Here is a 26,340-nt window from a genome sequence, read left to right on the forward strand (position 1 = left end):
AAAACAGTTTATAACGCTGAGGCTTTGACTTAGCTGAGACCGTATGCATGTACCATGGATTCCCCTTAGAACTGCACCTGTGAAGGGCCAGGGCTCAGACGCCCCAAATCTCTACGGGACAGGCAGGAAGCAGGTGATGTTGGGTCTAGTCTCCTGTGACGAGATCTCTGCCTCTGAGCCTTCGGAGAGGGATTGTGAGACACAGGCCTCCAAGGCTCTGCTGGGAAGTAGAAAGAGTACCACTCTGGTAAATCGATAGGCGGGATGTCAAGTTGCTCACAGAAGGTCAGTGTATCTTCTGGGTTCCTCAGGATTGCAGTGCGGCCCCTAGAAGGTGGCAGATAGAGAAAAGGGGAATCTCCACCTGTACGTGATCCCAGGCACTCTGAAGACATCCAGCAGGGGTTGCAGAGCTCTCCTGTTCTGCAAAGTCATTTGGGATAAATCTTGAAACAGCTTTATCTCTGTGGCATTAAACATAATACAGCCTCTTTCCCTAGCCCTCCGCATAATTTCCTCCTTGAGAGGAAAGTTGACAAGACAGCAGATAATGTCTCTTGGCGGCTCAGTGTCTCTGGGCTTGGTCCTTAAAGCTCTGTGGGCACCTCTCCATCTCCACCGGAGATTCGGGGGGCCTATTCAGCAGGTCATTAAAGATGCTGCGGGTTGTATGTCATCAGCCTCCACCCCCTCGGGATCCCCCCAGTTGTCTAAGTCCTCGATATGCCTATGCATATCTAGGAGGTGGGATAGCTGGGAGTCGTATGTATGCTGTACCTGTTTGATGGCATCTGAGTGGAGGCACACAGTCTGCTCCACGTTGCCCAGCCTCATAGCAACAGCTTGGATATCCATTTTTAAATCCGATATGGCCGCTGTCAGGGGGCTTTTGATGTCCAGCTTGACCCTTTGTAGATCTGGCAAGCTTGGAGGGGTCGGTAGAAGATGTGGGAGAGCATGGGCTGCTTCCACCACCCCCCTGGCTGCATCAGAGTCATTGCCAGGCGAGCGCGGGGATAAGGCCTGTGATGGTGCGTGGTGGTCAGCCGTCTGGGAGCGGAATAGCTCCGGGATGTTTCGGCTTAGTTGTGTGCCTGGGTTTTTAGGGGTCCTAGAGGCCAAAGTGCTTCATCCTAGTTTCCCCATGGTTTTTGTAGGCAATGGACTCGCTAAAGTATTGTTTTGTCCCCCAGTATGCTGGATCTCCTTCACAGTGCGGCCATCTAGGTTCCCGGTCAAGCCACGCCCCCAAAGGGTAACTTTTAATGGAATGGTCAGTCAATGTTGTATATGTAGAGTGTGTATGGCCTTCATGACCGGTTTTACTATTTGCCAAATTTAAAGCAGTTGTAAACTCAAAAAACATAGGGCAAGAATTACTGCGCTAACAACACATAAAGAAAAAGCTGCTTGCACTAATCACTAGACAAAAAAGTTACCAAAAACATAAAAAACAAGAAAATGTGCAGCGCTAATACCAAGGAAATGTGATTAAACAAATAACACATATAAATGAAATGTAAAATGTCCAATCATATAAACCAAATGAAAATCAATAAAAAGTCCATCAGGAAATGAAAGTCCCAAGTGAGTAGTGTGATGAAGAGGATCCAACATAAGAAAACGTGATCACAATGTGCAGAAAATCCCAACACCAATAAAGGTTAATAGATTGCGCTCACCAGATATATAGGGCCCAAATACCATATAGCATATGGGTCATACAAGCTGTTGGAATATTAGGTGGATGTCCCAGCTGGATGTAAAGACCTCAATGGAATCTATAAGGATCAGCAACAAACATGGATAGATCAAATCCCAGCTCAGTCGCAGCTCCGGGGTCCTGAGCACTGAAGTCCGGACGAATCAGCACATATCCGGCGGTGCGGAGTCCGAGGAAACCAACACACACAGCAGCTGCTCAGTCACTCCCGACTCTCACAGTCCCAGAGCTCGGAGCCGCGCCTAGCTGAGCTGTATTTGGGTCCTATATATCTGGTGAGCGCAATCTATTAACCTTTATTGGTGTTGGGATTTGCTGCACATTGTGATCACATTTTCTTATGTTGGATCCTCTTCATCACACTACTCACTTGGGACTTTCATTTCCTGATGGACTTTTTATTGATTTTCAGTTGTAAACTCAACTTTATAACTTGTACCCACAGGTAAGCTTATAATAAGGCTTACCTGTAGGTACAGTGAATATCTCCTTAACGTACTCCATTTAGAAGGTACTCACATTTGTAGTGGCCAGTGACCTCACAAGTGCATGTGCACTGCGTGTAGGCAGGTGCAGTGTATTTTTTCCACTGCAATTGGCTCTCTTCTGCAACGACACGGTTGTTGGAGAAAAAGTCAAGAGGAACAGGATTCCTCTATGGTTTCTTGGATCACTGGGGAAGTTATCCTATTGGATGATGTCACCCCATGTGAACCTAGCAGCCATCTTGGGTCAGGCAGAGCCTATTTCAGCAAGATAAAAGCAATCAGCGCAAACAACACATAAACAATGAAGGGTAAAGGTCAAGTATTGCCAGCTGAACACTAAAGGTGTATTCAACACTACCTATTGAGCTGAATTATTAAAAAAAAGTGCAGTGCAATAGCAGATCAGACAAATTTAAAAATGTCCATATGATCTAGAAAATGTCTTATAACCAAGAAAGGAGATATCACAAATGTCCATCAAACAATAAGACACCTGTGTGACATATAAATGATCCAGGTGCACAGGGTGTTTGCTCCCACCACCAACATTCACTGTGGCTGCCCACCTCAAAGGAATGACCCCTGAATTAACATTCTGGTCTTATCATACTTTTTCCCTTCAGGGGGTACACTTGAATATAGATGTCATAATTCCGTAGTTGTAAGTTCCGAGATATCATATGTAAAAGTAAAAAGGGAGACAAATAGTGCCCTCTGCTTAAAATCCTTTACTGAACATAATGGTTAAAAATACACTTGCAAACCCAGCGCTTGGCTGTATGCATTAAACAAGCTGCATTTTGGAGAAAGTAAGGACGGGTTAAAACCCCTATCAGTCTTTACCTTTTGCTGTTTGTTTTCAGCTTGGGAGATTTTCATTTACAAGAATGCCCTGGAGATGCAACAAGAAATGAGAATAAAATATCTCCAGAGAGGAATTCCCATTTTAGACAGTTTTTACCAAAACATGTGTCCCCACTGGATTATTGATTCTCTTATTATTCTCTTGCTCTGGTGACAACACTAAAAGTTTGAATTTTCCATCTCTTTTTTTCTTACTGATAGTGGATATCAGGACAGATAAAGAGAGTGGATATCCCCAATTGAATCACAAACAGCAATAAAAACTATTTTCATCACAACCTTAGTTGGCCTGTCATTTATACCTGTGCCATCAGGTTTTTCTTTTTTTTTCCCGGTATTTTTATCATAAATTTGATTGTCAGTTGATATTTTAAATTAGCGTTACATAAGTATAAGTATACACATTGCAGATACTGTTATTTTCTACGGACACCATTGTGTATGTAAGGTTAGAAATAAGTGCACATGAAACTTAATTCATAAAGCTTCAAGGATGAGGATCTTTATTTTAGCCAAGTGACTCTAATGATTAGATCCAATAGGAGTGAAGTTAAAATAACTGTAACTTACTAAATAGAAGGATTCTTATCCTGATGTGTTAGCTTTGTGAACTAAGGCTGTATTCTGGATGGAACACAACCATGGTTTATATTAGGAACCCACTGTATGTCTAAAAATGATTAGCTATACTTGCTGGTACCTGCCGAAAAGGGCATGAAGGCATCACTCTTCTTAAAGGTGCCATTCTCATTAAGGAAATGTCCAGGGTCAAATTTGTCAGGGTTTTTGAACTGTTTGGGGTCCTTTAATACTGAAGTCAGGATTGGAAACACCAAAGTTCCCTAAAATAAAATAAAAATTAAATTGGTTAACAGGGTGCAGGTTCAACCAAAAAGAAGGTAGCATTAAAGAATTACAAAAAAGTACTAAAATACTTTAACAGTAAACTATTTATTTACTAATAGTAGGTATTATAAGACATTAAAGGAATGCAGACTGAAATCTATGGTAGAGCGTTACAGGGGCAGTGAGCTGAGACTCCAACTATGTCCCGCTGGCTTTTCACACACTCAGGTCCCATGCTACATCAGTACTACGCCTTATCAGGAGTCACAAATTCACTTTGTTTCAAAAGGCCTTGTCAACTCAGTGGTTTCAGGTGTAGTCCATATAGGAATCCTATCCAGCACCTGAGGCCCATGAGACAAGGGTAACTAAGATGGTGGGCCCATATGCCCAGGAGAATCTTCTTGGCCACTGCCATTGATGGACCCTTCATTACTCAACCGCTACTCAAATCTCAAGTTCACCAAGGTATTGGCTACACCATTAACTTCTTAGAAAGAATGGGACACCAGTACAGCATGCTCATTTGAAGAAAAGAACATTTACTTTAAGATTTAACGAGTACATCTTCAGAGAGTCTTTCTAACAGTAAAATATATTACATAATGTCTCAACAGTACAGGGTACAATAGCTCCCATAACAACACAGAAATTCTTAATCTGGTACTTCTTTTACATGGGGCCTGCCCCTAGCACTAGGAGGAGAGGCACAACACCCATACTTTTTTCACAGTCTCTAGTCAATATCTTTGGTGGAAAAAGCACTAACACTGCGTTTTGTCTCCACTCACTGCTCCTATCTCCTTACTTTTCCCACCACCTAATTATATATCTCTTGCTCAGCTAGGGTGATGGAAAAAAGGGTCCTTAGCAACCCATATAAGGAATACAGGATTCCACAAGAGCCAAACTTTGAAGAACAGGGACATCCAGTAATTCCTGCAGGAACTACAACAGACATCTGCTGGGATGTATACAATAGTGACCTATCACCCTGTTGCATGGCTCTTCCCTATCCTCTATGTGTGCATGGACAGTTTTATCTTTGTCTGGGTCAAATTGGGAGATTTTGCTTTAAATCCTGCCCTAAGACATAAAAAGGAGTCAAGATCTCTCCAAATTAATCTTCTCTTTGATAGTTGTCACAAAAACAAGTTTTAATATTGGAATATTTTCCTTGTTTTCCTAACCCAGTGACAATTGAATTTTTTTTTATAATGCTTAAATATCGTGCCTGGGGGGGGAGGGGTTCCTTAATGTGCCTGTAAAGTGGCGCATTTGTGCCATGTATGTAGCCTGCTGCAGCAATGTTGCTTGCGGCTGTAAGGTATTGTCGGCTACTGGCAATACACATATAAAAATTAAAAAAAAAAAAACGGTGTGGGGTCTGGTATGGATTTTAAGGCCAAAAAAAAAAAATGTTGTGGGGTTCCCCCTAAAATCCACTCCAGACCCTTATCCAAGCTCACAGCCTGGCTGGTCAGGATGGGGGTGGGGGCGACCCTCAACATGGGGGGTTGGTGCTTTGGGGCAGGGGGGCTCTGCCCCCCCACCTCCAAAACACCTTGCCCCCATGTTGATGGGGACAGGGGTCTCTTCCCAAAAACCGTGGGCTGTGGTTGCGGGGGTCTGTGGGGGGAACACTTTTAGGAATCTGGAAGCCCGCTTTAACAAGAGGGCCCCCAGATCCCACCCCCCCCATGTGAATGGTTATCGGGTGCATCGTACCTCTACCCATTCATCAAAAAGAGTGTACAAAAAAAATAAAGACAGTTTTGGACAAGTCCATTATTAAAAAATAAACAAATAGTGTACCCCGATGATCACGTCGCCTGCCCGCCCGCAACCTAAAAATAGAAAAAAGAAGCTCCTGCTTCTCAAGATGCCTCCCGCGCTAATGAGCTGTTTGAGTTTGATAGCTCTTTTATAAGGATCTGAAATCACGAGCACCCCATAATGCACTGCTCAGGTGCAGTGAATAAATTACTGACTTCATGTAATTTATTCACTGCATCTGAGCAGTGCATTATGGGGCGTTTGTGACGTCAGATCCTTATAAAAGAGCTGTCAAACTCAAACCAGCTCATTAGCGCGGGAGGCGTCTTGAGAAGCAGGAGCTTCTTTTTTTTTTTTTCTATTTTTCGGTTGCGGGCAGGCAACGTGATCATTGGGGGGACACTATTATTTTATTTTTACTTTTTAACAAAGCCAGGCTGTGTGCTCGGATAAAGGTCTGGTATGGATTTCAGGGGGAACTCCACGTTGTTGTTTTTTTTTTTATTTATTTTGACGCTGTTTTTTTCAGCAATACTGACATAAACAGAAGTGCCTATATATATATATATATATATATATATATATATATATACACAACTTTGTGGTATACACTGCACTATCTGAGCTCAACAAACTGTAAAAATCTAAAATCTCTCTCCCTTCCAGCAATGTATTATTAACTTTACTACACTCTCCCTGAAGGAATTCCACTTATAAATCACCCGCTGGCTAAGGGATCTGAACCCACAACCTTTCAATTACAAGCATGGGATTCTACCACCTACACCACTATCAAGCCTGCTTAGGGTGAACACACTCTCCCTACCTAAGTAACTAAGTTCTATCTCTAGAAGTTAGTTAGTTAGTTAGTTAGTTAGTTAGTTAGTTAGTTAGTTAGTTAGTTAGTTAGTTAGTTAGTTAGGCAGGGAGAGTGTGTTCAGCCTAAGCAGGTTTGATGGCGGTGTAGGTGGAAGAATACCAGACTTGCAATTGAGAGGTTGTGGGTTCGTATCCCTTGGCCAGCATTTGATTTATAAGTGGAATTCCTTCATGGACAGTGTAGTGAGTTTAACAGCTGCTCCTGAGCCATGATTGGCTAGAGGCACATGCCTTTGGCCAATCATGGCACATATGATTTGATTGGCTAAAACATGGAGAGTCCATGCTTCGGCCAATCACATAATGCACTGCCAGTGCGCAGTGTACTATGGATGCGGGAACTTGAAGTTCCGGGGAAGAAGCCCATTTGTTCGGCGAATGGGCTGTGTTCAAGTCGAACTTAGGTTTGACTCGAACACGAAGCCCATCCCTAGTGATAATATAGAACTTGAATGTAAGGAAATGACCAATCGTAAAGAAGAAATTGGGCTCGGCCACATCCTGGTCAGTTAATAATACCATTCCTTTGCTATAAGGTAAAGCCATGCTTATGTCCTTATATGGCCTCCTTAACCAAGATTTGAAGGCTTGGAATTAATTAGTGAGCCACAATATTAACCACTTCAGCCCCGGAAGGTCTTACCCCCTTAATAACCAGGCCATTTTTTTTGCGATACGGCACTGTGTTACTTTAACTGACAATTCGATGGTGTACCCAAATAAAATTGATGTATTTTTTTTCCCCACAAATAGATCTTTCTTTTGGTGGTATTTGATCACCTCTGCTGTGTTTATATTTTTGCGCTATAAACAAAAACAGAACCACAATTTTGAAAAAAATATTTTTACTTCCTGCTATAAAAAATTTCCAATAAAAAAAATTTAAGAATCTAATTTTTTCATCAATTTAGGCCAATAGGTATTCTGCTACATATTTTTGGTAAAACAAAAAATCCTAATAAGCGTATGTATATTGATTCGTTTTCACAAAAGTTATAGCATCTAAAAACTATGGGATACATTTATGGACTTTTTTAAATTGTTTTTACTAGTAATGGCGGCAAACAGTGATTTTTAGCGGGACTGCAACATTGCGGCGGACAAATCTGACACTAAGTGAACTAGTGCCACCAATACAGTGATCAGTGCTAAAAACAAATGCACTGTTACTGTATAAATTACACTGGAAGGGAAGGGGTTAACACCAGGGGCAATCCAGGGGTTAAGTGTGCTCCTAGGGAGTGCTTTCTAACTGTAGGTGGAATGGATTAACTAGTGGAAAAGAGAGATATGTGTTTCAGCTTACCTGGAACACAAGATCTCTCTTTTCCTCCCTGACAGAACAGCGGTCTGACTCGTTTACATAGGCAGATGCCATTCTGTCATTCCACCGAACAATTGGCGGGTCCCGGGGGCCATCCAATCACAGCGGGAGCAGCACACGCGTGCCCTCAAAAACACGTGCAAAAAAGCATGTACATGTACGTGATTTTGCGCAGCCTGGCTGCCCAGCCGCAGAATATATGCGGTGTGCGGTCCGGAATTGATTAATAATGAAATATGTAATATGCAGTTTCCCTAACACTTAAAGTATATATAAAGGCAAAAATTAATAGAGAGGAAATCTTCCAATGGGCACACTAGTTTTAGTGACCTGGGGTCCCCAAAGAATTCTCTTAATTTGTAGGTATTTCCTATTACTTACTGTTTTGCTATAGGACTGGAAGTGAAAGTAAATCTCTGCAATGGGACACAGATTAAAAAAATCTGACAGGAGTTATAATCCTCCCTTGCTCTATCAAAAATGAAAAAAAAAAAAAATGTTTTGCCTATAGTTCTTTAATTATTGGTTGATTTTTTAACAGTGAAGAAGTGATAACAAGTGTTTCTGGTATGTAGAGTGACCTACTATTGCATTTGGAGCTTTTCTAACTTTTTGAAAGGTCTTGCTTTAAGCACAGCTGGTCCTTTGCTCTGGTATGGAACACATGGCAGCATCAAAGTCCTGAGTGTGCTATTGTTAATGCTGACCAAGTGTCAAGGCCGGGTACTGACACTGGAAGGAAGACAAATATTGTGCCTTTTGACTTGTTATTCTCAAAGAGATACCTACCCATCTACTATCAGACATGGACGCACCTTTGGAATGTGATATCCTCTAAATGTGGTGTCCTTGCTGGCTGCATGGAGTAGTCCTGCTGGTATAATATCGGCAAATCTCTGGATCTCATGAATGACAGCATCTGTATATGGCATCTTACTTCTGTCCTCCCCTGATGGACAGCGATCACTGCCTATTACATTGTCAATCTCCTTATGGATCCTTTCTGGAGCACACAGATAGAGAAGAGCATGAACATTTTTTTTAGATGTAATTGAACCTGTAATTATTTATTTATATTACAGTAGGTCAGTGATATTTGCACATTGGAAATGATGTGCTTGTGTTTTGTCACACGCTGAAAAATGTAGCAAAGTCTACTAAATTGAATGAGTCCCTAAGAGTGATGTTGCATGTGTGAGGGATTAGCTCGGTGGTAGGCGTGGATGACCCCTTTGGGGGTGCGTTTTCACAGAGAGATAGCCGAGCAGAGGTTGCAAACAACAGTTTGGTTTATTAATGGTGTTTTCTTCACCAGACTGCAGGCAGCAAAAACATCCAAAATAAAATAAAACAGAAAATAAATCCTTGCCTCTGTGGGCGGCTACCTTCTCGCGCTGGAACCTACCTAAGAGTCTGTCCCCAACCTACTGTTGGGCAGACTTTCTTATCCTACAGAGGATACTCAACAGTCCATGTTTTATCTCTTCACACAGCACATGTTCATTTATAACAGGTCCCTTTATTCTTCACACTCTTGACATTGAACACAGTTCCCCTTTGTCTCTTCACAATGAGAAGTCCCTTGGCTTGTCTCTTCACAGGGCAAACATTCCTTTATTTCTTTCACATAGAAATAGTTCATTTTCTCACCTTTGAGAAGTCTTCACACTTGTTTTACCCTCCTTAGCGCACATCACTTCAGGGGGTCTTCTCCCATGCTCACCAGCTTGTCGGGAGGCACACATCTGACTGTCCTCCTTCTCCCAGCCCACACGGCGACAGGAGGCAGCAGTCCTTCTCCCATGCCCACACGGCGTCGGGAGGCACACGTTTGTCTGCCCTCCTCTCCCAGCCCACACGGCGACAGGAGGCAGCAATCCATAGACTTCCTTTGGACAAATTATAGAGGCCTTAACTTCCTCATTCCGAACAGCTGAAGGCCTTTCAACTTCCTTAGACAGTTCTGGCTACCTCTGCAGCCGACACCCTATAGTAATTGGTGAACTTTCCAAAGCAGGTGGGAATGTGTCTCCTCTGTGACTACATTCCCAGATTTACCTGACTTCATGTCACATACCCCCCCTCTTGTTTCAACCCTAGGGTTGGGACACATATTTCCAGACACGCATGTGTCAGGCACTGCTGACTCTCACTGATAAGCCTCCTAGTATCCTCCAGCTTCCGGATGAAACTGTTTCTGTCATCTTCATTGACAGATTTCTCATAAATGCCACACAGTTTGTCTCTCATCTCATATACACATTCTTCAACTGCATTTTTGGCATCATTTTGCTCCTTCTCGTTTCTGTCATCTTCATTGACAGATTTCTCATAAATGTCAGACAGCTTGTCCCTCATAACCGTCTGTCCTATCCGCCATGGAGGACCGTGATCCATAGGCAACTCAATTTTGCTAGTCTTAAAGTCTTCAACATTCTTAAGACGCCTCTCTCTGCAATCAACAAATGATTTCCACAACACTTTGAGAACCTCTGCTTCACTTAGCTTTGTTCCAAGAAATGTCTGTACTTTATCAACTTTCCTTCCTTCATCATATGGGTCAAAGGCAACAACACAGTTGAACCCAGCGATCTGGGTGGTATCCATTATAGACCTCCTCTCTGCATCAGTGAAGAAGCATGGAACTGCAACACATTCTTTTACAGGTTTCTTCAATGCACTTTCTGCTGAACTATTTGACCGATCAAGGTCACCTAGTTCCTTTTCTCTATCTGAACTCCACATGGAATGCATCTCAAGATCACGATCAAACTTCTGCCACCCGTCTTTCACCAGTTCCATTTTGGAAACACTCCCTGAAAGGCTCTTATTCATTTGCTTCACGTTTTCACCAACAGCCTTAGTTTTCTCCACTAGGTGGCGTTTGCTTTTTTCTCCCAGATTTATATCACTTACTTTAGTTTTCTCCGATTTAGTTTTCTCCACTAGGTTTTCAGCCTGAACTGAGAAATCATCACATTTCTTACACAGCTCCTTTGTTTGCTGAAGTTCTAATGATACATTTTCCAATGCTTGAAGTTTTTGAAGGAACGGTTTATTCCAAAGGGGTGATTCAAGCCACATGTCATCACATTTCTGAGGCTCACTCAGGACAGACCCCAAAACTCTGATCCTTTTAAAAACTGCATCAGGCACACTATCCCCTCTTTGGGACAGATCCTCTGTTGCCTGTGATTCCTCTTCCAGTTCCTGCAACGGAATCTTCATCTCTTCTACTTGCAGTTCTAAGGCTCGCCTAGACCTTTCTAGCTCCCCAACGCTTTTCCCAACATCATCCTTGGAGCTGACCAATTCTTCCATTTCTGTACACAGCTGTTGGTTAACTCTTTCTAGTTCAACCTTACACTCTAGAGCTTCTTTCAAGGAGCGAGCCAAGAACAGGGCTTTGCTCTCGTTATTACGCGCCTCCATTTTTGCACGGTCGCGTTCTTCTGCATATTTTGCAGACACAGTCTTCTCCTCACCAATCATCTGATCAAACTTCTTTTTCACATCTTCAACACACTCTAATGAACCAACGCTTTCTTCCATGCGTTTTTTCATATCCGCTATCTGAGCTTGCAATGTTGCGACTTGCTCTGATAGGTTTTTCTTTGCTTCCTCCTCCTCTTTTAATTGTTCCAGGAAGCCATTTTTCTCATCTTCCATTTGTTTGAGCTTTGTACTAAAACTCAGCCTTTGACACCTCTCTTCCTGTAAGAGTTCCTGCGTGTCTTGCAGCTGCGATTCCAAGATAGAAAAATCTTCCACAATTTCTCTAGATTTGCTGTCTGCTTGAGAAAGCTGATTTGTGACACTGTCCAACTCAACCTGCAATCGGTTTGCCTTCTCTGACAGCTTAGCACACACTTGGTCACCTTCTGACACCTTGACTTGCGATTCCAGAAGCTGTGCCTCTACTTTTTTTCTCTTGTGTTCCGAATCTCCTTTTCCCTGCATAAGAGCCTTCACCTCATTGGCTAGTTTCTGGGAATGAGACTGTAATTCTGCCACACAGGCTTCTTTCTCCTTTAACTGCTGCTGGAAACGTTGGGCTTCACCTTTCCAACTTTCACAGTCTGCACGTAATTCATCTACCACATTGCTCAAAGTGGTGAGCTCATACACAGTACTCAGTAATTTAGCCTCTCTTTCACTTTTCTTGTTGTCGCTGAGAGACAATGTTGTTTTCAGAGCGACATTCTGTTCCTGCGACTCCTGCTGGTCTATTTTTGTACAAACAAACTGAATATCCGCGCTACCAGTGTAAGCAGCTGCCATAAACCACAATGTGATCAGAAAATGAAATATAAAATGCAGCGCTGAAAATGAAATCCTATGTATATATGGAAATGTAAATACAATAAAAAATAACGATAAAATTCTGGAACAGTCCAATCCACCCATGCACCATGGCAAGTGAGGAAATCCGTCTAATAGGTGCTTGAAAAAGTGAGAACCTCCACCACATGTATAGTGACCAATTGGCCTCTTACCGAGTACAGGTGACCAATGCTCTCACAAAGGTCATTAACGCTTTTGCTCAAGGCAGGACGACCAGATTCCCAAAATGATGACAGAAGCTCCTAGATTTCTTAGATCTCCTTCCAAGGATAGGATCTATCATGTAGTGTCCCTCTCAAACATGGAATAGAGACAGGGAAAGACCATGGTGCAGTATGTTCCAAATAAAAAGCGTTTATTTAAAATAAAATGCACTCACCACATGTAAAAACATGAGGGACCGTAAGAATAAAATTCAATGATCGCTGGCGGGCGATGCATTCAATCCGGCTTGTGACGTCGACGCTGACAGCTCCGCTTTTGTAGCTTCCAAAGACTGAAGACTTTTTTCCAGCTGATTTCGCAACTCCAACATATCACACATACTTTGCTTCTTCAAAGTCTGAATTTCAATTTCCTTTTCCATAAGGATGGTATCTTTCTCCATTATAGTCTCTCTGCGTTTGTGCAACTCGGAAAAAAGAAGAGCAGTGGATTCTTCCCACTGGAACACCTGAGCCTGCACGTTTCTATGCTCTATCCTAAGCAACTCCAGGGCTCGTTCCTTTTCTTCCATTTTCCATTTCAAGGCATCCAACTCAGCCCTGCACACATACTCGGTTTCCTCCAAACCGATGGCCTCCATTTGCTGCTGGCGTCTCTGTTTCCAGCCTGCCATGCTCTCTTGGTGAGCCTTTTGTTGAGCTGCAAAGCTCCGCTGTTTCAGCATCTCCCCCATTTTGGGTTTACTTTTCATCTGAGAACCCTGCGTCTCCATAGCAGTTTCATTTGCCCCAGTGTTGCTAGGGACAACAACCTTCCTCTTTAGCCGATTCCATTCAGGCATGGATGGGGCTGGTTCAGACGGTAGCATCCCCTCCATCCATAGAATCCGGTCTCTCATTTCAGCGATCCTTGCATTTTTCAGGCGTTTAGATCGCCCCATCTTCAATAACTCCACAAACAAATTTTTCACAGTCCAGCAAAAAATGTTCAGACCACTGTCTCTTTAACACATGTAGTTTTTCTCTCTCTCTTGCAAGATCTCTTTTCCTGCGCACACAGTTTGTGCAGTCCCTTGCACCAGACACAACAAAGTTCATCAAAAATTTTGAGACCGCTGTCTCTTTAAAACACTTTTTTTTTTTTTCTTTCAGGATCTTCTCTCCTGCACACATAGATTGTGCAATCATATGCACCAGACAAAGTTCCTCAAACATATGCACTTCCTTGAAGGATCTCTGCTTCTGCCCGCATCCTCCACCATATGTGAGGGATTAGCTCGGTGGTAGGCGTGGATGACCCCTTTGGGGGTGCGTTTTCACAGAGAGATAGCCGAGCAGAGGTTGCAAACAACAGTTTGGTTTATTAATGGTGTTTTCTTCACCAGACTGCAGGCAGCAAAAACATCCAAAATAAAATAAAACAGAAAATAAATCCTTGCCTCTGTGGATGGCTACCTTCTCACGCTGGAACCTACCTAAGAGTCTGTCCCCAACCTACTGTTGGGCAGACTTTCTTATCCTACAGCGGATACTCAACAGTCCATGTTTTATTTCTTCACACAGCACATGTTCATTTATAACAGGTCCCTTTACTCTTCACACTCTTCACATTGAACACAGTTCCCCTTTGTCTCTTCACAATGAGAAGTCCCTTGGCTTGTCTCTTCACAGGGCAAACATTCCTTTATTTCTTTCACATAGAAATAGTTCATTTTCTCACCTTTGAGAAGTCTTCACACTTGTTTTACCCTCCTTAGCGCACATCACTTCAGGGGGTCTTCTCCCATGCTCACCAGCTTGTCGGGAGGCACACATCTGACTGTCCTCCTTCTCCCAGCCCACACGGCGACAGGAGGCAGCAGTCCTTCTCCCATGCCCACACGGCGTCGGGAGGCACACGTTTGTCTGCCCTCCTCTCCCAGCCCACACGGCGACAGGAGGCAGCAATCCATAGACTTCCTTTGGACAAATTATAGAGGCCTCAACTTCCTCATTCGGAACAGCTGAAGGCTTTTCAACTTCCTTAGACAGTTCTGGCTAATTCTGCAGCCGACACCCTATAGTAATTGGTGAACTTTCCAAAGCAGGTGGGAATGTGTCTCCTCTGTGACTACATTCCCAGATTTACCTGACTTCCTGTCACACATGGTAAAGTTTTAGAGTGTTTTTTTTTTTCGATGCTGAGCTAATTTTGCCATATTACAGAGCAGGATCTGTGCAGAGCACTTGATTCACAAGTTCTAGTTGACACTTTGCAAGTCTCTAGCAAGAGGAAAGTTGCAGTGGTGAGTCTATAGCAAGAGCTCCTCAAGACTACAACATAAAAATTCAGCCACAGTGACCCCTGTGGGATGACTATTGCACAACATAACTGAACCAGAACTTGCAGCAGACTTGTTATGCAATGCGGACATGCTCTGATTGTGCAACAAAGTTGTGAAGACTGGCAAGTCTAGCAATAGTTCAGCAAGTAATTTTCAACTTTCAGTACAATTGCTTGCTATTAGGCTCCTTAGTGGGGCCTCCTTATCACCCTTGGGCCCCATAGCGGCTTTTTAGCTATAGTCAGGCCATAGGGCATACTGGGCACTTGCCCAGTGGGCTGGGGCTGCAAGTCCTTGCGGGGCCCAAGGCAGCTGGGCTGCTCTTTAAGCCCGAGCCCGAGCCGCTCACCTGGCCTCCCTGCAGCCACCCGGCTGCCAGTTTAGCTTAGCCATCAGTGCTGGAAGGGATGGAAACATGAAGGGGGAGGAGCTAGAGGGGACACCTTCAGCCTCTCCAAGGCCGTACGCCCACCAGTATGGTTCAGAAGTCAGTGCCGGGGACATGACCATGAAGGGAGGAGGAGCTAGAAGAGACACCTACGGCCACATGGCAGCCAGTATAGCTCCGCTGTCTGTGTCGGGGGCATGACCATGAATGGGGGAGGAGCTAGAGGACTCACCTGCCCCATACAACATGGAGCCAGATCAGGGAGAACGGGAGTGCAGCCCCCCTGTAATCTGGATAGGAGGAGCGGTGGCTGCATATAGAAGGATCATTATCTCCATTTACTCCTGCAGCCTCTGAAAGCCTGCAGGAGGGAGATGAGGAGAAGCAGGTATTCAGAGGCTGCAGGAGGAAATGGAGAAAATTATCTTTCTATATGCAGTCACTGCTTCCCCTATCCTGCTTCTTTCTGCTGCCCCTCCTGTGCTCTCGGCCCCCCTGTGTTCATTGCCCCCTGGGCTCTCTGCCTTGCCTCCCTCTGCTCTCTGCCCCCCCCATGCTCTCCAGCCCCCCCTGTGCTCTCCCACCCCCACCCCAGTGCTCTTCAGACTACCTTGTGTTCTCCGCCCCCCCACACCCTGTGTTCTTCAGGTTCCTCCCTCTGCTGTCCAGCCCCCCCCATGCCCTTTCCTGGCACCCCTTGCCCTCCGCACCTCTGATGGGTTCCCCCCCTCCCCTCTCCTGGGGGATCCATCAGGATGGAGAGTGGGGAAGGGTATGGTTAACATGTCATGGGCTGCTTAGTCTAAAAAGCCTGTGCCTAATTTTTGTCCCAGTCCAAGCCTGGCTATAGTTACACCGTTGCAATTCACATTTCAACTTCCAAAACAAGTTTGACTTTAATCAGTTGCTGTAAACTAATTTTTTTATTTTTGGACATCGGGTTTTCTGTGTGTGACTTGCAGCAAAGCAGTGTGTTCCAACTTCACCAGCAGCTGTATTCCAGCATCACCAGACTACAGCTTGTGATGTAAACTAATGCAGTCCAGGAATCTCTGGATGAACAGATGAATTTTGTACTGGACTTGTGTCAATGACATCAGAATTCATTGACAGGTACAATTGACCTACAGCTGACCTGCAGACCTCCTCCTGATCCGCATTTGACATGCTTCAAGCAGATTTTGCATTCCAATAGGCTTGTATAGGAAAGCAAATCTCATCTGAAGCAAGCAAAATAACACAGGTCCTTACTCAGCAGGCAGGTTATGCTCTCTTTATGCATTTCAAAGTTAGTTTTTTCAGTCTAGAAAGGACAATCACCTTTATTTTTCTGGTAGGAAAAGATTGCATTACCTTGTATTTCGGGGTATTTGAGTAGTATCAAGAAGGCATATTGCAGTGTTACACTTGTAGTCTCAGTTCCGGCAAAGAACAGGTCAATTACTGTTCCTAGTAAATTATCCCTATGAAATTCTGTTTTTGGATTGTTCTTTTCCTGAAAAATATTTACAAAGTCATGCTAGCAAACAAATGGAACATAAGGCTACTACAATACAAGTAAGTACCCACTAATGTTTAATAAGACTCCCATCCTGGCTCGTTTTTTAAGTTCCTACGTGCCCGATCCCTCCAGGAAGCCGACACTGAACTCCGCTAATCATAGGCAGTGAGATATTTCCCAATCCGCAGATGCACAGATCAGGAAATGTCTCACTCTCTGTGATAAGTGGTGTGCAGTGTCGGCTTCCTGGCAGGATCAGGCACGTGGGGACTCGAAAAAACGCCCGAGATGTGAGTAGGTTGTCCTTCCCAATAGTTTAGATATCTGGCATGAGGCAAAGTCATTGTACTAATCATGAACCTTTTACTAGAGCTCTTACATATTAACAATCAATCAGTTCACTGGTCAGGAGTTCCTGTAAAAGCGGCCAACTACCCTAGAATCTATAACAAAAGCACTGTATGTACACTGTACAGTATGTCATCAAATGGCATTTAGTACTTCTTACAAGGCATGCAGTAAAAGCTGAAATAACCTGTTAAAACATTCACTGCATTAGAAAAGAGATCAGATACTAGACCAAGAGATACAAATCACACTCACCTCTTCCATTTTTATGAGGAAGCAATCTATGAAGTCACGAGGGCAGTTCTCATCCAATGTCTCCTTGTGAGATTCCACCATTTCTACCACAAACTTCTTAAGCTTTTCAAAAATTTGAAACATTTTCTGGTGGGGACCAGGTACATTGCTCATTAAGGTTGGGAACGTATTAAGAAGCTGCGACAAAGTTTTAATTGAGTTGTTAAATAATGGGCAATACATCTTCCTTACATTGTAAACATACTGAACTTGTCTCCGATATTCAGAGTTTTTCTGTCTATTGCTAACCTATTGCTATCTTTTGAAATTATGTGCTAAAACAGTGGGGGGTGGGGGTGGGGGGTGCGGGTGATGGGCTTAAAGAGCATGGTTTAAAAAGTCCTGAGTCTACTTTGTTCTGTGCCAAGAGTGCATAACATGCAGAGTGTGGAGGCTAAAATTAAGTAAAACACAGAGTGCCTCCCAAATAAAAACTCTTCCCTCCTCCCAACACAGTATCCCACCCCATTATAAAAACTACCTCTAGCAAAAACTCTCCCCTTCCTAAACTGTACTTATCAGACCTTAGCATTGCATTACTGGTAAATTCCTACAGTCCACCATCTGCTGGTGAGTTCCTCCTCTCGTCCCCAGTGGTAGCACCTGTACCCTAGTGTAGTGTTGACTTACTGGGTAAAGGCCCAGATGTGCACTGCAGGTCAACATCACAAAGAAGAGCAAGGTGGCAAATAATCCATACCCTTACCCCCTGTGAAAAGGTCTACACAAGCCAAATAGGGGGAGACCAGGTAGACCACATGATATTGGCATGTGACATCATCAACCCCAGACACAGCGCAGATACACTTTTTTTTCTCCTGGAAATCCACATCACCTATCCTCAGTTGGATAGTCTAATGTCTCTATCTGTATCACTCTGATGATATCTGACTATGGAAGGAGCCATAGTTGTCACCAAGGTTGGATGTTAAACATGTTCACCTCCATTACAGTATATTGTGGTTTGATGTGATTAATAGTTTACACAAGAATGCTAAAGATGTGTATGCTTTTTTCAGCTCACTAAAAGCAACAAGGACATTGCATGTCAAGCAAGATCATCTGGTATTTTCTCTACTTGCTGCAAATGGTCTTAGCCTGGAAAAGGAAAATGAATGCAGTCACCACATCTAAGGACTGGTACGATTCAGTAAATTTTTGCTTTTGGGTTTAGATATGCTTAAAAGGGTAAATGAGGAACTCACTGAAGCACAGAGACTTTGTAACACTAGGAACCAGGTTTAATTTCCACATCAATGTACAACATCTGCATAACTTTTTTTTTATTTTTCTCTAACATTTATAGAATATGGCATGGCTTTAAAATAGGTGTAGTGTGTATACATACAGTATACAATCGTACTATATATTTTTTTTTCTTCTTCTTCCTTTCTTTCATGCCTTTAGACTACTAATTAAGGGGAGTGGTTAATTGGTCACAGGTGCTTCAGGTGCTATTTAAATTTCTGCTGAACTCATTTGAACTTGCTCTTTCTTGAGCTTGCCACCTTTTTGCTTGCTGGAACTCTGAGCAAGTGGAACTTGACTAAGTGGCAAGTTAAAATCCAGAGTTTAAAACAGGCGATTTGAACAGGAGTTTTTTGCAGACCTGTAAGTAACATCTGAAATTTTCTATTAGTTGAATTATTGTTGTAACCGGGAAAATGTGTGCTAGCAATATTGAAGGTTTTGTGCAGTGCACAGTGTGCCGCATGTATGCCATAACGGAGCAACCACTCCAGGATGGATACCGATGCGACAGATGAGAGCAGGTTGTCCTTCTGGAAGCTCACATTTGAGATCTGCAGGAGCAAATTGCAACACTGGGCAGAACTGACAACCTTGAAAGGGGTCCTCTGCTCGCTGAGCAGGTGGCTAGTGGGGTTAATGGGGAGGGTGAGGGGTAAGTCAGGTTTATCAGGTATGAAGATGGATTAATACAGTCAGAGGGAGTGGTAGGGGCTCACAGAAAAGGAAGGCCAGCCCTGGGTTTGAGCACCCTAACAGATTTGCCATGTTGGGTGAAGATGTGGGGGTGGCAGCCCTAGATGTCACTGCTATCCCTAACAGCCGGGAGAGCAGTCAGTCTAGTAAAGGGGGTGAGGGGACTGTAGGTAGGCCTAGACAGTTGGTGGTAATTGGGGATTCTATAATCAGAAGAACTGATAGAATAATTTGTCGCCAGGATCACCTCAACCAAATGGTTTGATGTCTCCCTGGTGCAAGGGACCGGCATGTGGTGACCCAGGTTGATAAATTACTGGGCGGGACGGGGCTGGGCATGACCCAGCTGTCTTGGTCCACATTGGAACCAATGACAGAATATATGGAAGGTGGAGGCTCCTTAAGAACCAATTTATTGAACTAGGCTGCAGTTGAAGGGAAGGACCTCCAAGGTGATATTCTCTGAAATATTGCCTGTGCCATGCGCAACACAGGAAAGGCAGAGGGAGATTAGAGAGCTGAATGCATGGCTAAAGACCTGGTGTAAGAAGGACGGATTCATGTTTTTAGAGCACTGGACTCACTTTTCATTGGGGTTCAAACTATATGCTAAAGATGGTTTGCACCTAAATGGAAGGGGGTCTTTTGTACTAGGGGAGAGGTTTATGGAAAGGCTGAAAGAGTTTTTAAACTAGGATTGAGGAGGGAGGGTGAATTAGATTATAATAGGGCAGACAGGTCAGACAGGGGTCAGCCCCTATTATTGGGTGGATTGGGGAAAGATGGGGGGAGAGTTATGACAGAGGATAAGAAGGTTCCCATGTTACAAACAACGATTGGAAATGGTACTATTGGTACCAAAATTAAAACTATGCAAAATAAGTGTTCAAATGTGATAATGATTTAAAGTGTTTGTTTACCAATGCCAGTCTGCCAAGCAAAATAGGTGAGTTGGAAGCTCTGGTGCATGAGGAGAACTATGACTTAATGTGGTATTGCTGAATCTTGGCTTCATTCTTCACATGACTGGGCTATTAATATTCCTGGCTATGCTCTCTTTCGGAAAATACAGGGTAAAATGGAGGGGTGGTGGTGTCTGTTTCTATGTGAGAAGTGATCTCAAAGTGAGTGTGAAAGAGGACCTAGTTGATGGAGAGTGTGCTGAGTCTGAAGCAGTATGGGTTGAAATGTACATGGGTGTAAGTAATAAAAGGATTATCATTGTAGTATGTTATAGACCTCCCAGTATTAATGAGGAGGTGAAGACTCCGCTCCTGGCACAGATAGAAAGGGCTGCAAGGGCTGGAACAGTGTTAATAATGGGGGATTTTAACTACCCAAACATTGACTGGAGTAATGGCACTGCTAGAACAGTTAAAGGGCAAACATGTATAAACCTATTACAAGACAATTTTATGGTGCAGTTTATATAGGCCCCCACTAGAAATGATGCTCTGTTGGACCTGGTAATTTCAAACCATGCAGAGCTTATTAATAATGTTCATATAAAAGGACATCTGGGTAGCAGTGACCATAATATGATTTCTTTAATATTAGCTGTAAGCAAAAAACGCATACAGGAAATACAAAAACACTTAACTTTAAGAGAGCAAATTTTCCAAGGATGAGGGCTGCTCTCCAGGATTTAGACTGGGAGGAAATATTTGCATCGATGAGCACAGTAATTTTGGGAAATTTTCAAAAAGACTTTATGCAAACTCACTGCAAAGTATATTCCCAAGGGTAATAAGTTTAAAAACCTAAAAATTAAACCTACAGTATGTGGCTCACGGCCAAAGTTAAAAAAGCTATAGATAAAAAGAAAATAGCTTTTAAAAAATATAAAAATTAAGGAACACTATCATTGTTTAATTGTTACAAAGAATATAACAGAATGTGTAAAAAGGAAATCAAGGACGCAAAAATTCAAAATGAACGGCAGATTGCAAAAGATAGTAGGACAAACCCCAAAAAATTCTTGAGATACAGTGGGTACGGAAAGTATTCAGACCCCCTTAAATTTTTCACTCTTTGTTATATTGCATCCATTTGCTAAAATCATTTGGGTTCATTCTTCTTCCTCATGAATGTGCACATAGCACCCCATACTGACAGAAAAACACAGAATTGTTGACATTGTTGCAGATTTATTAAAAAAGAAAAACTGAAATATCACATGGTCCTAAGTATTCAGACCCTTTGCTCAGTATTTAGTAGAAGCCCCCTTTTGATCTAATACAGCCAGGAGTCTTTTTGGGAAAGATGCAACAAGTCTTTCACACCTGGATTTGGGGATCCTCTGCCATTCCTCCTTGCAGATCCTCTCCAGTTCTGTCAGGTTGGATGGTAAACGTTGGTGGACAGCCATTTTTAGGTCTCTCCAGAGATGCTCAATTGGGTTTAAGTCAGGGCTCTGGCTGGGCCATTCAAGAACAGTCACGGAGTTGTTGTGAAGCCACTCCTTCGCTATTTTAGCTGTGTGATTAGGGTCATTGTCTTGTTGGAAGGTAAACCTTCGGCCCAGTCTGAGGTCCAGAGCACTCTGGAGAAGGTTTTTGTCCAGGATATCCCTGTACTTGGCCGCATTCATCTTTCCCTCGATAGCAACCAGTAGTCCTGTCCCTGCAGCTGAAAAACACCCCCACAGCATGATGCTGCCACCACCATGCTTCACTGTTGGGACTGTATTGGACAGGTGATGAGCAGTGCCTGGTTTTCTCCACACATACCGCTTAGAATTAAGGCCAAAAAGTTCTATTTTGGTCTCATCAGACCAGAGAATCTTATTTCTCACCATCTTGGTGTCCTTCAGGTGTTTTTTAGCAAACTCCATGCGGGCTTTCATGTGTCTTACACTGAGGAGAGGCTTCCGTTGGGCCACTCTGCCATAAAGCCCCGACTGGTGGAGGGCTGCAGTGATGGTTGACTTACTACAACTTTCTCCCATCTCCTGACTGCATCTCTGGAGCTCAGCCACAGTGATCTTTGGGTTCTTCTTTACCTCTCTCACCAAGGCTCTTCTCCCCCGATAGCTCAGTTTGGCCGGACGGCCAGCTCCAGGAAGGGTTCTGGTCGTCCCAAACGTCTTCCATTTGAGGATTATGGAGGCCACTGTGCTCTTAGGAACATTAAGTGCAGCAGAAATCTTTTTGTAACCTTGGCCAGATCTGTGCCTTGCCACAATTCTGTCTCTGAGCTCTTCAGGCAGTTCCTTTGACCTCATGATTCTCATTTGCTCTGACATGCATTGTGATCTGGAAGGTTTGTATAGACAGGTGTGTGGCTTTCCTAATCAAGTCCAATCAGTATAATCAAACACAGCTGGACTCAAAGGAAGGTGTAGAACCATCTCAAGGATGATCAGAAGAAATGGAAAGCACCTGAGTTAAATATATGAGTGTCACAGCAAAGGGTCTGAATACTTAGGACCATGTGATATTTCAGTTTTTCTTTTTTAATAAATCTGCAACAATGTCAACAATTCTGTGTTTTTCCGTCAATATGGGGAGCTGTGTGTACATTCATGAGGAAGAAGAATGAACTTAAATGATTTTAGCAAATGGCTGCAATATAACAAAGAGTGAAAAATTTAAGGGGGTCTGAATACTTTCCGTACCCACTGTATATTAACAGTAAAAAGGTTAGGTCTGAGCATGTAGGCCCTTTACAAAATAATCAGGAGTGGGTGACTGGGGACAAAGAGAAGGTAAATGTATTAAATACTTTCTTCAGCTCTGTATATTCAAAGGAGCATGGGGGAGCTCATGACCATAATGATGATGGTATTGATATAATTAAAAGGGTAGTGGTGCGCTTCAGGGATTGGCTCTAATGGATCTCTATTTGGGTTGGTGGCAGTGATGTGTACAATTCAGTGATGTGTACTGCCACCAACCCAAATAGAGATCCATTAGAGCCAATCCCTGAAGCGCACCACTACCCTTTTAATTATATCATTTACTGCTTTAGTATCAGTCCCAGTGGCGCTGCAGCAGGGAGTCTCTGGCCACCTCAGACAGCGCAGGGATCACACACACCCCCTGGATGATGGTATTGACACAGCCCCAAATGATCCACAATGGCACAATGGCTCAAAAGTGATATGGTCCAGAAATATTTAGACAGAATAAGGGTGGATAAAGCGCCTGGACCAGATGGTATCCACTCACACATCCTAAAAGGATTGAGCGCTGTAATTTCAAAGCCTTTGTTTCTAATTTTTAGGGATTAGTTAAAGACTGGAATAGTACCACTGGATGGCGTAGGGCCAATGTGGTGCCTATATTTAAAAAAGGATCAAAGTCTTTGCCAAGTAACTATAGACCTGTTTAGTTTAACTTCTATAGTTGGGAAGATAATGGAGAGTTTAATAAAAGACCACATAGATGAGTTTTTGCTGGAAAAAAATATTTTAAGCAACAGACAGCATGGATTCATGAAAGACAGAAGTTGTCAAACAAACCAGATTTCTTTTTATGAGGAGGCAAGTAAAACCTTGGACAGAGGGGTGGCTGTGGATGTAGTATACTTGGATTTTGCAAAAGCGTTTGACACAGTTCCCCACACACGGCTAATGTGTAAGGTAAAGTCTACTGGCTTGGAAAGATCGGTTTGTAATTGGATAGAAAATTGGCTAAAAGACAGAATTCAGAGAGTAGTGGTTAATGATTCTTACTCTGATTATCAGTGGTGTACCCCAAGGTTCAGTGTTGGGACCCTTACTTTTTAATATCTTTATAAATTATATAGGGTCTGGGATTAAAAGTATAATTTCAGTCTTTGCAGATGGCACCAAGCTTTGCAGTGAAATAACTTCTTTGCAGGATGTCTCCAATTTACAAGCTGACCTCAATGCACTGTTTCATTGGGCAACTATGTGGCAAATGAGGTTTAATGTTGATAAATGTAAAGTTATGCACTTGGGGGCTAAGAATATGCATGCATCATACATACTAGGGGGAGTAGAACTGGGGGAATCCATAGCAGAGAAGGATCTGGGTGTTCTGGTAGATCATAAGCTTAATAATAGCATGCAATGCCAAGCTGCGATTTCCAAAGCAAGCAAGTCCTTTCTTGTATTAACAGAGGCATGGACTCCAGAGAGAGAGATATAATTTTGCCCATGTACAAATCATTAGTAAGACTTCATCTGGAATATGCAGTTCAGTTTTGGGAACCAGTTCTTAAAAAGGATATCGGGGAACTGGAGAAAGTGCAGAGAAGGGTAACCAAACTGATAAGAGGCATGGAGGAGCTCAGCTATGAGAAAATATTAGAGGAACTGAATTTATTCTCTCTTCTGAAGAGGAGATTAAGGGGGGTATGATCAACATGTATAAATACATAAGGGGTCCATATAGTGAACTTGGTGTTAAGTTGTTCACTTTAAGGTCAACACAGAGGACAAGGGGCACTCTTTTCGTCTAGAGGAAAACAGATTTTGTCTCCAAATACGGAAAGATTTCTTCACTTTAAGAACTGTGAAAATGTGGAATAGACTCCCTCAAGAGGTGGTCCTGGCTAGCTTACTAGAATCCTTTAAAAAAGGCCTGGATTCTTTCCTGTGTGTACTTAATATAAGTGGGTACTAAAATTTTTTTTAGGTAAAGTTGATCCAGGGAATATCCGATTGCCTCTGGGGGGATCAGGAAGGAATTTTTTTCCCCTGCTGTAGCAAATTGGATCATGCTTTGCTGGGGGTTTTTCTCCTTCCTCTGGATCAACTGTGGGTATAGGATTGTGTATATGGGATTGTATGGTTGGGTTTTCAATACTGTTTTTTTTTTTTTTTTTTTTGTCGGTTGGTGTCTTTTTCTCAACATGATTAACTATGTAACTATATATATATATATATATAATATATATATATATATATATATATATATATATATTTACCTGGCTTAATCGGGAGTTCACCAGGCTCGTAAATTCTTGAAGAAGTGTCAAAAGGGTCATGAACTTCTTGTCTTCGTAGCCAAATCTTTCTCCAAATACAATAGAGCAGATGACATTGGAGACAGCCAGTAGTAACAGGTGAGTCGGGTTTATTGGTTTATCTATCATTACACAAACAGAACCATTCAGCATTTTAATATCAAAAATCAATATCTAGATTTTAGAAAATCCTTTGTGACCTTGGGTAAATACTAAGAGAATACACATCAGGAGGGGCTCATTTACTGAAGGAGCTGAGCATGTTTACTTTGCAAAGTTTATTTTCACATATCTTAACCACTCTTACTCCCTTCATGACCAGGGCATGTTTTGCCATTCAGCACTGTGCTACTTTAAAGCGGAGTTCCGGCCACAAAATCGACATATCGATTTTGTGGCCATCCGCTTCCTTTTTGTCACCTGAAAAAGAAATGGATAGTTACGAATTTTTTTTTTTTTTTTTACTTACCTTGTTATTGTAGAAAATTATACTCACCTTTCTTTCACTTCCTCCCTCTGCGCCACAGCCCGCGTTGTCTCTTTCCCGGCTTGCAATGACTCCTGGGAGCTGAACGTCATTGCTCCCAGGAATCGATGCACTGGCACCGGCCCCGCTCGTCACTTCCGGTGCAGCGCCGCATTCCCTGCTAAACAGCTTCTGGGCATGCCCAGAAACTGTGGAGGAATGCAGCGCCGCACCGGAAGTGACGAGCTGGGCCGGTGCAGTGCATCGTGGGACCAAAGAGGACGGAAGAGGACGCAGAAGAGGATCGCGCTGGCTTCAGCTGCCCACATTCGAGATGGCAGCGCTGGAGAAGAAATCTTAAAGGTAAGTAATTCTTCTTGCAGGTAAGTGCAACCCGGGACAGTACAGAGGCTATCCATTGTGGAATCTACTAGCCCTGACTGTCCCGGGGGTATTTTTGATGAAAATTTTTTTCGTGACCGGAACTCCGCTTTAACTGGCAACTGTACGGTCATGCAACACTGTACACAAATGAAATTTATATAGATTTTTTTTCCATACAAATAGAGCTTTCTTTTGGTGGTATTTAACCACCACTAGGTTTTTTTTTTTTGCTATATAAATGAAAAATACCAAAGATTTTGTTTAAAAATAATTTAAAAATGTAGTCTACTATATTTCTTCGGTACAAATAACCCAAATCAGTGTATATTATTTAATCTGTGTGAAAATC

General features: G+C 42.9%; 1 protein-coding gene across 1 annotated transcript in view; it reads right to left on the reverse strand.

Annotated features, from left to right (window-relative positions):
- Window positions 1-26,340, reverse strand: part of LOC309559495 (cytochrome P450 2H2-like) — a 95,005-nt gene that overhangs the window by 22,480 nt on the left and 46,185 nt on the right. Inside the window, exons 4-8 of the mRNA XM_082262769.1 lie at window positions 25,103-25,263; window positions 17,225-17,401; window positions 16,474-16,615; window positions 8,716-8,903; window positions 3,776-3,917 (exon numbers count right to left, since the gene is read on the reverse strand). Coding sequence (XP_082118895.1) covers window positions 3,776-3,917; window positions 8,716-8,903; window positions 16,474-16,615; window positions 17,225-17,401; window positions 25,103-25,263 — 810 coding nt within the window. The remainder of the gene's footprint in view (window positions 1-3,775; window positions 3,918-8,715; window positions 8,904-16,473; window positions 16,616-17,224; window positions 17,402-25,102; window positions 25,264-26,340) is intronic.

Source organism: Pelophylax lessonae (genome assembly GCF_965119305.1).
Source record: "Pelophylax lessonae genome assembly, chromosome: 7".
Taxonomy (NCBI): domain Eukaryota; kingdom Metazoa; phylum Chordata; class Amphibia; order Anura; family Ranidae; genus Pelophylax; species Pelophylax lessonae.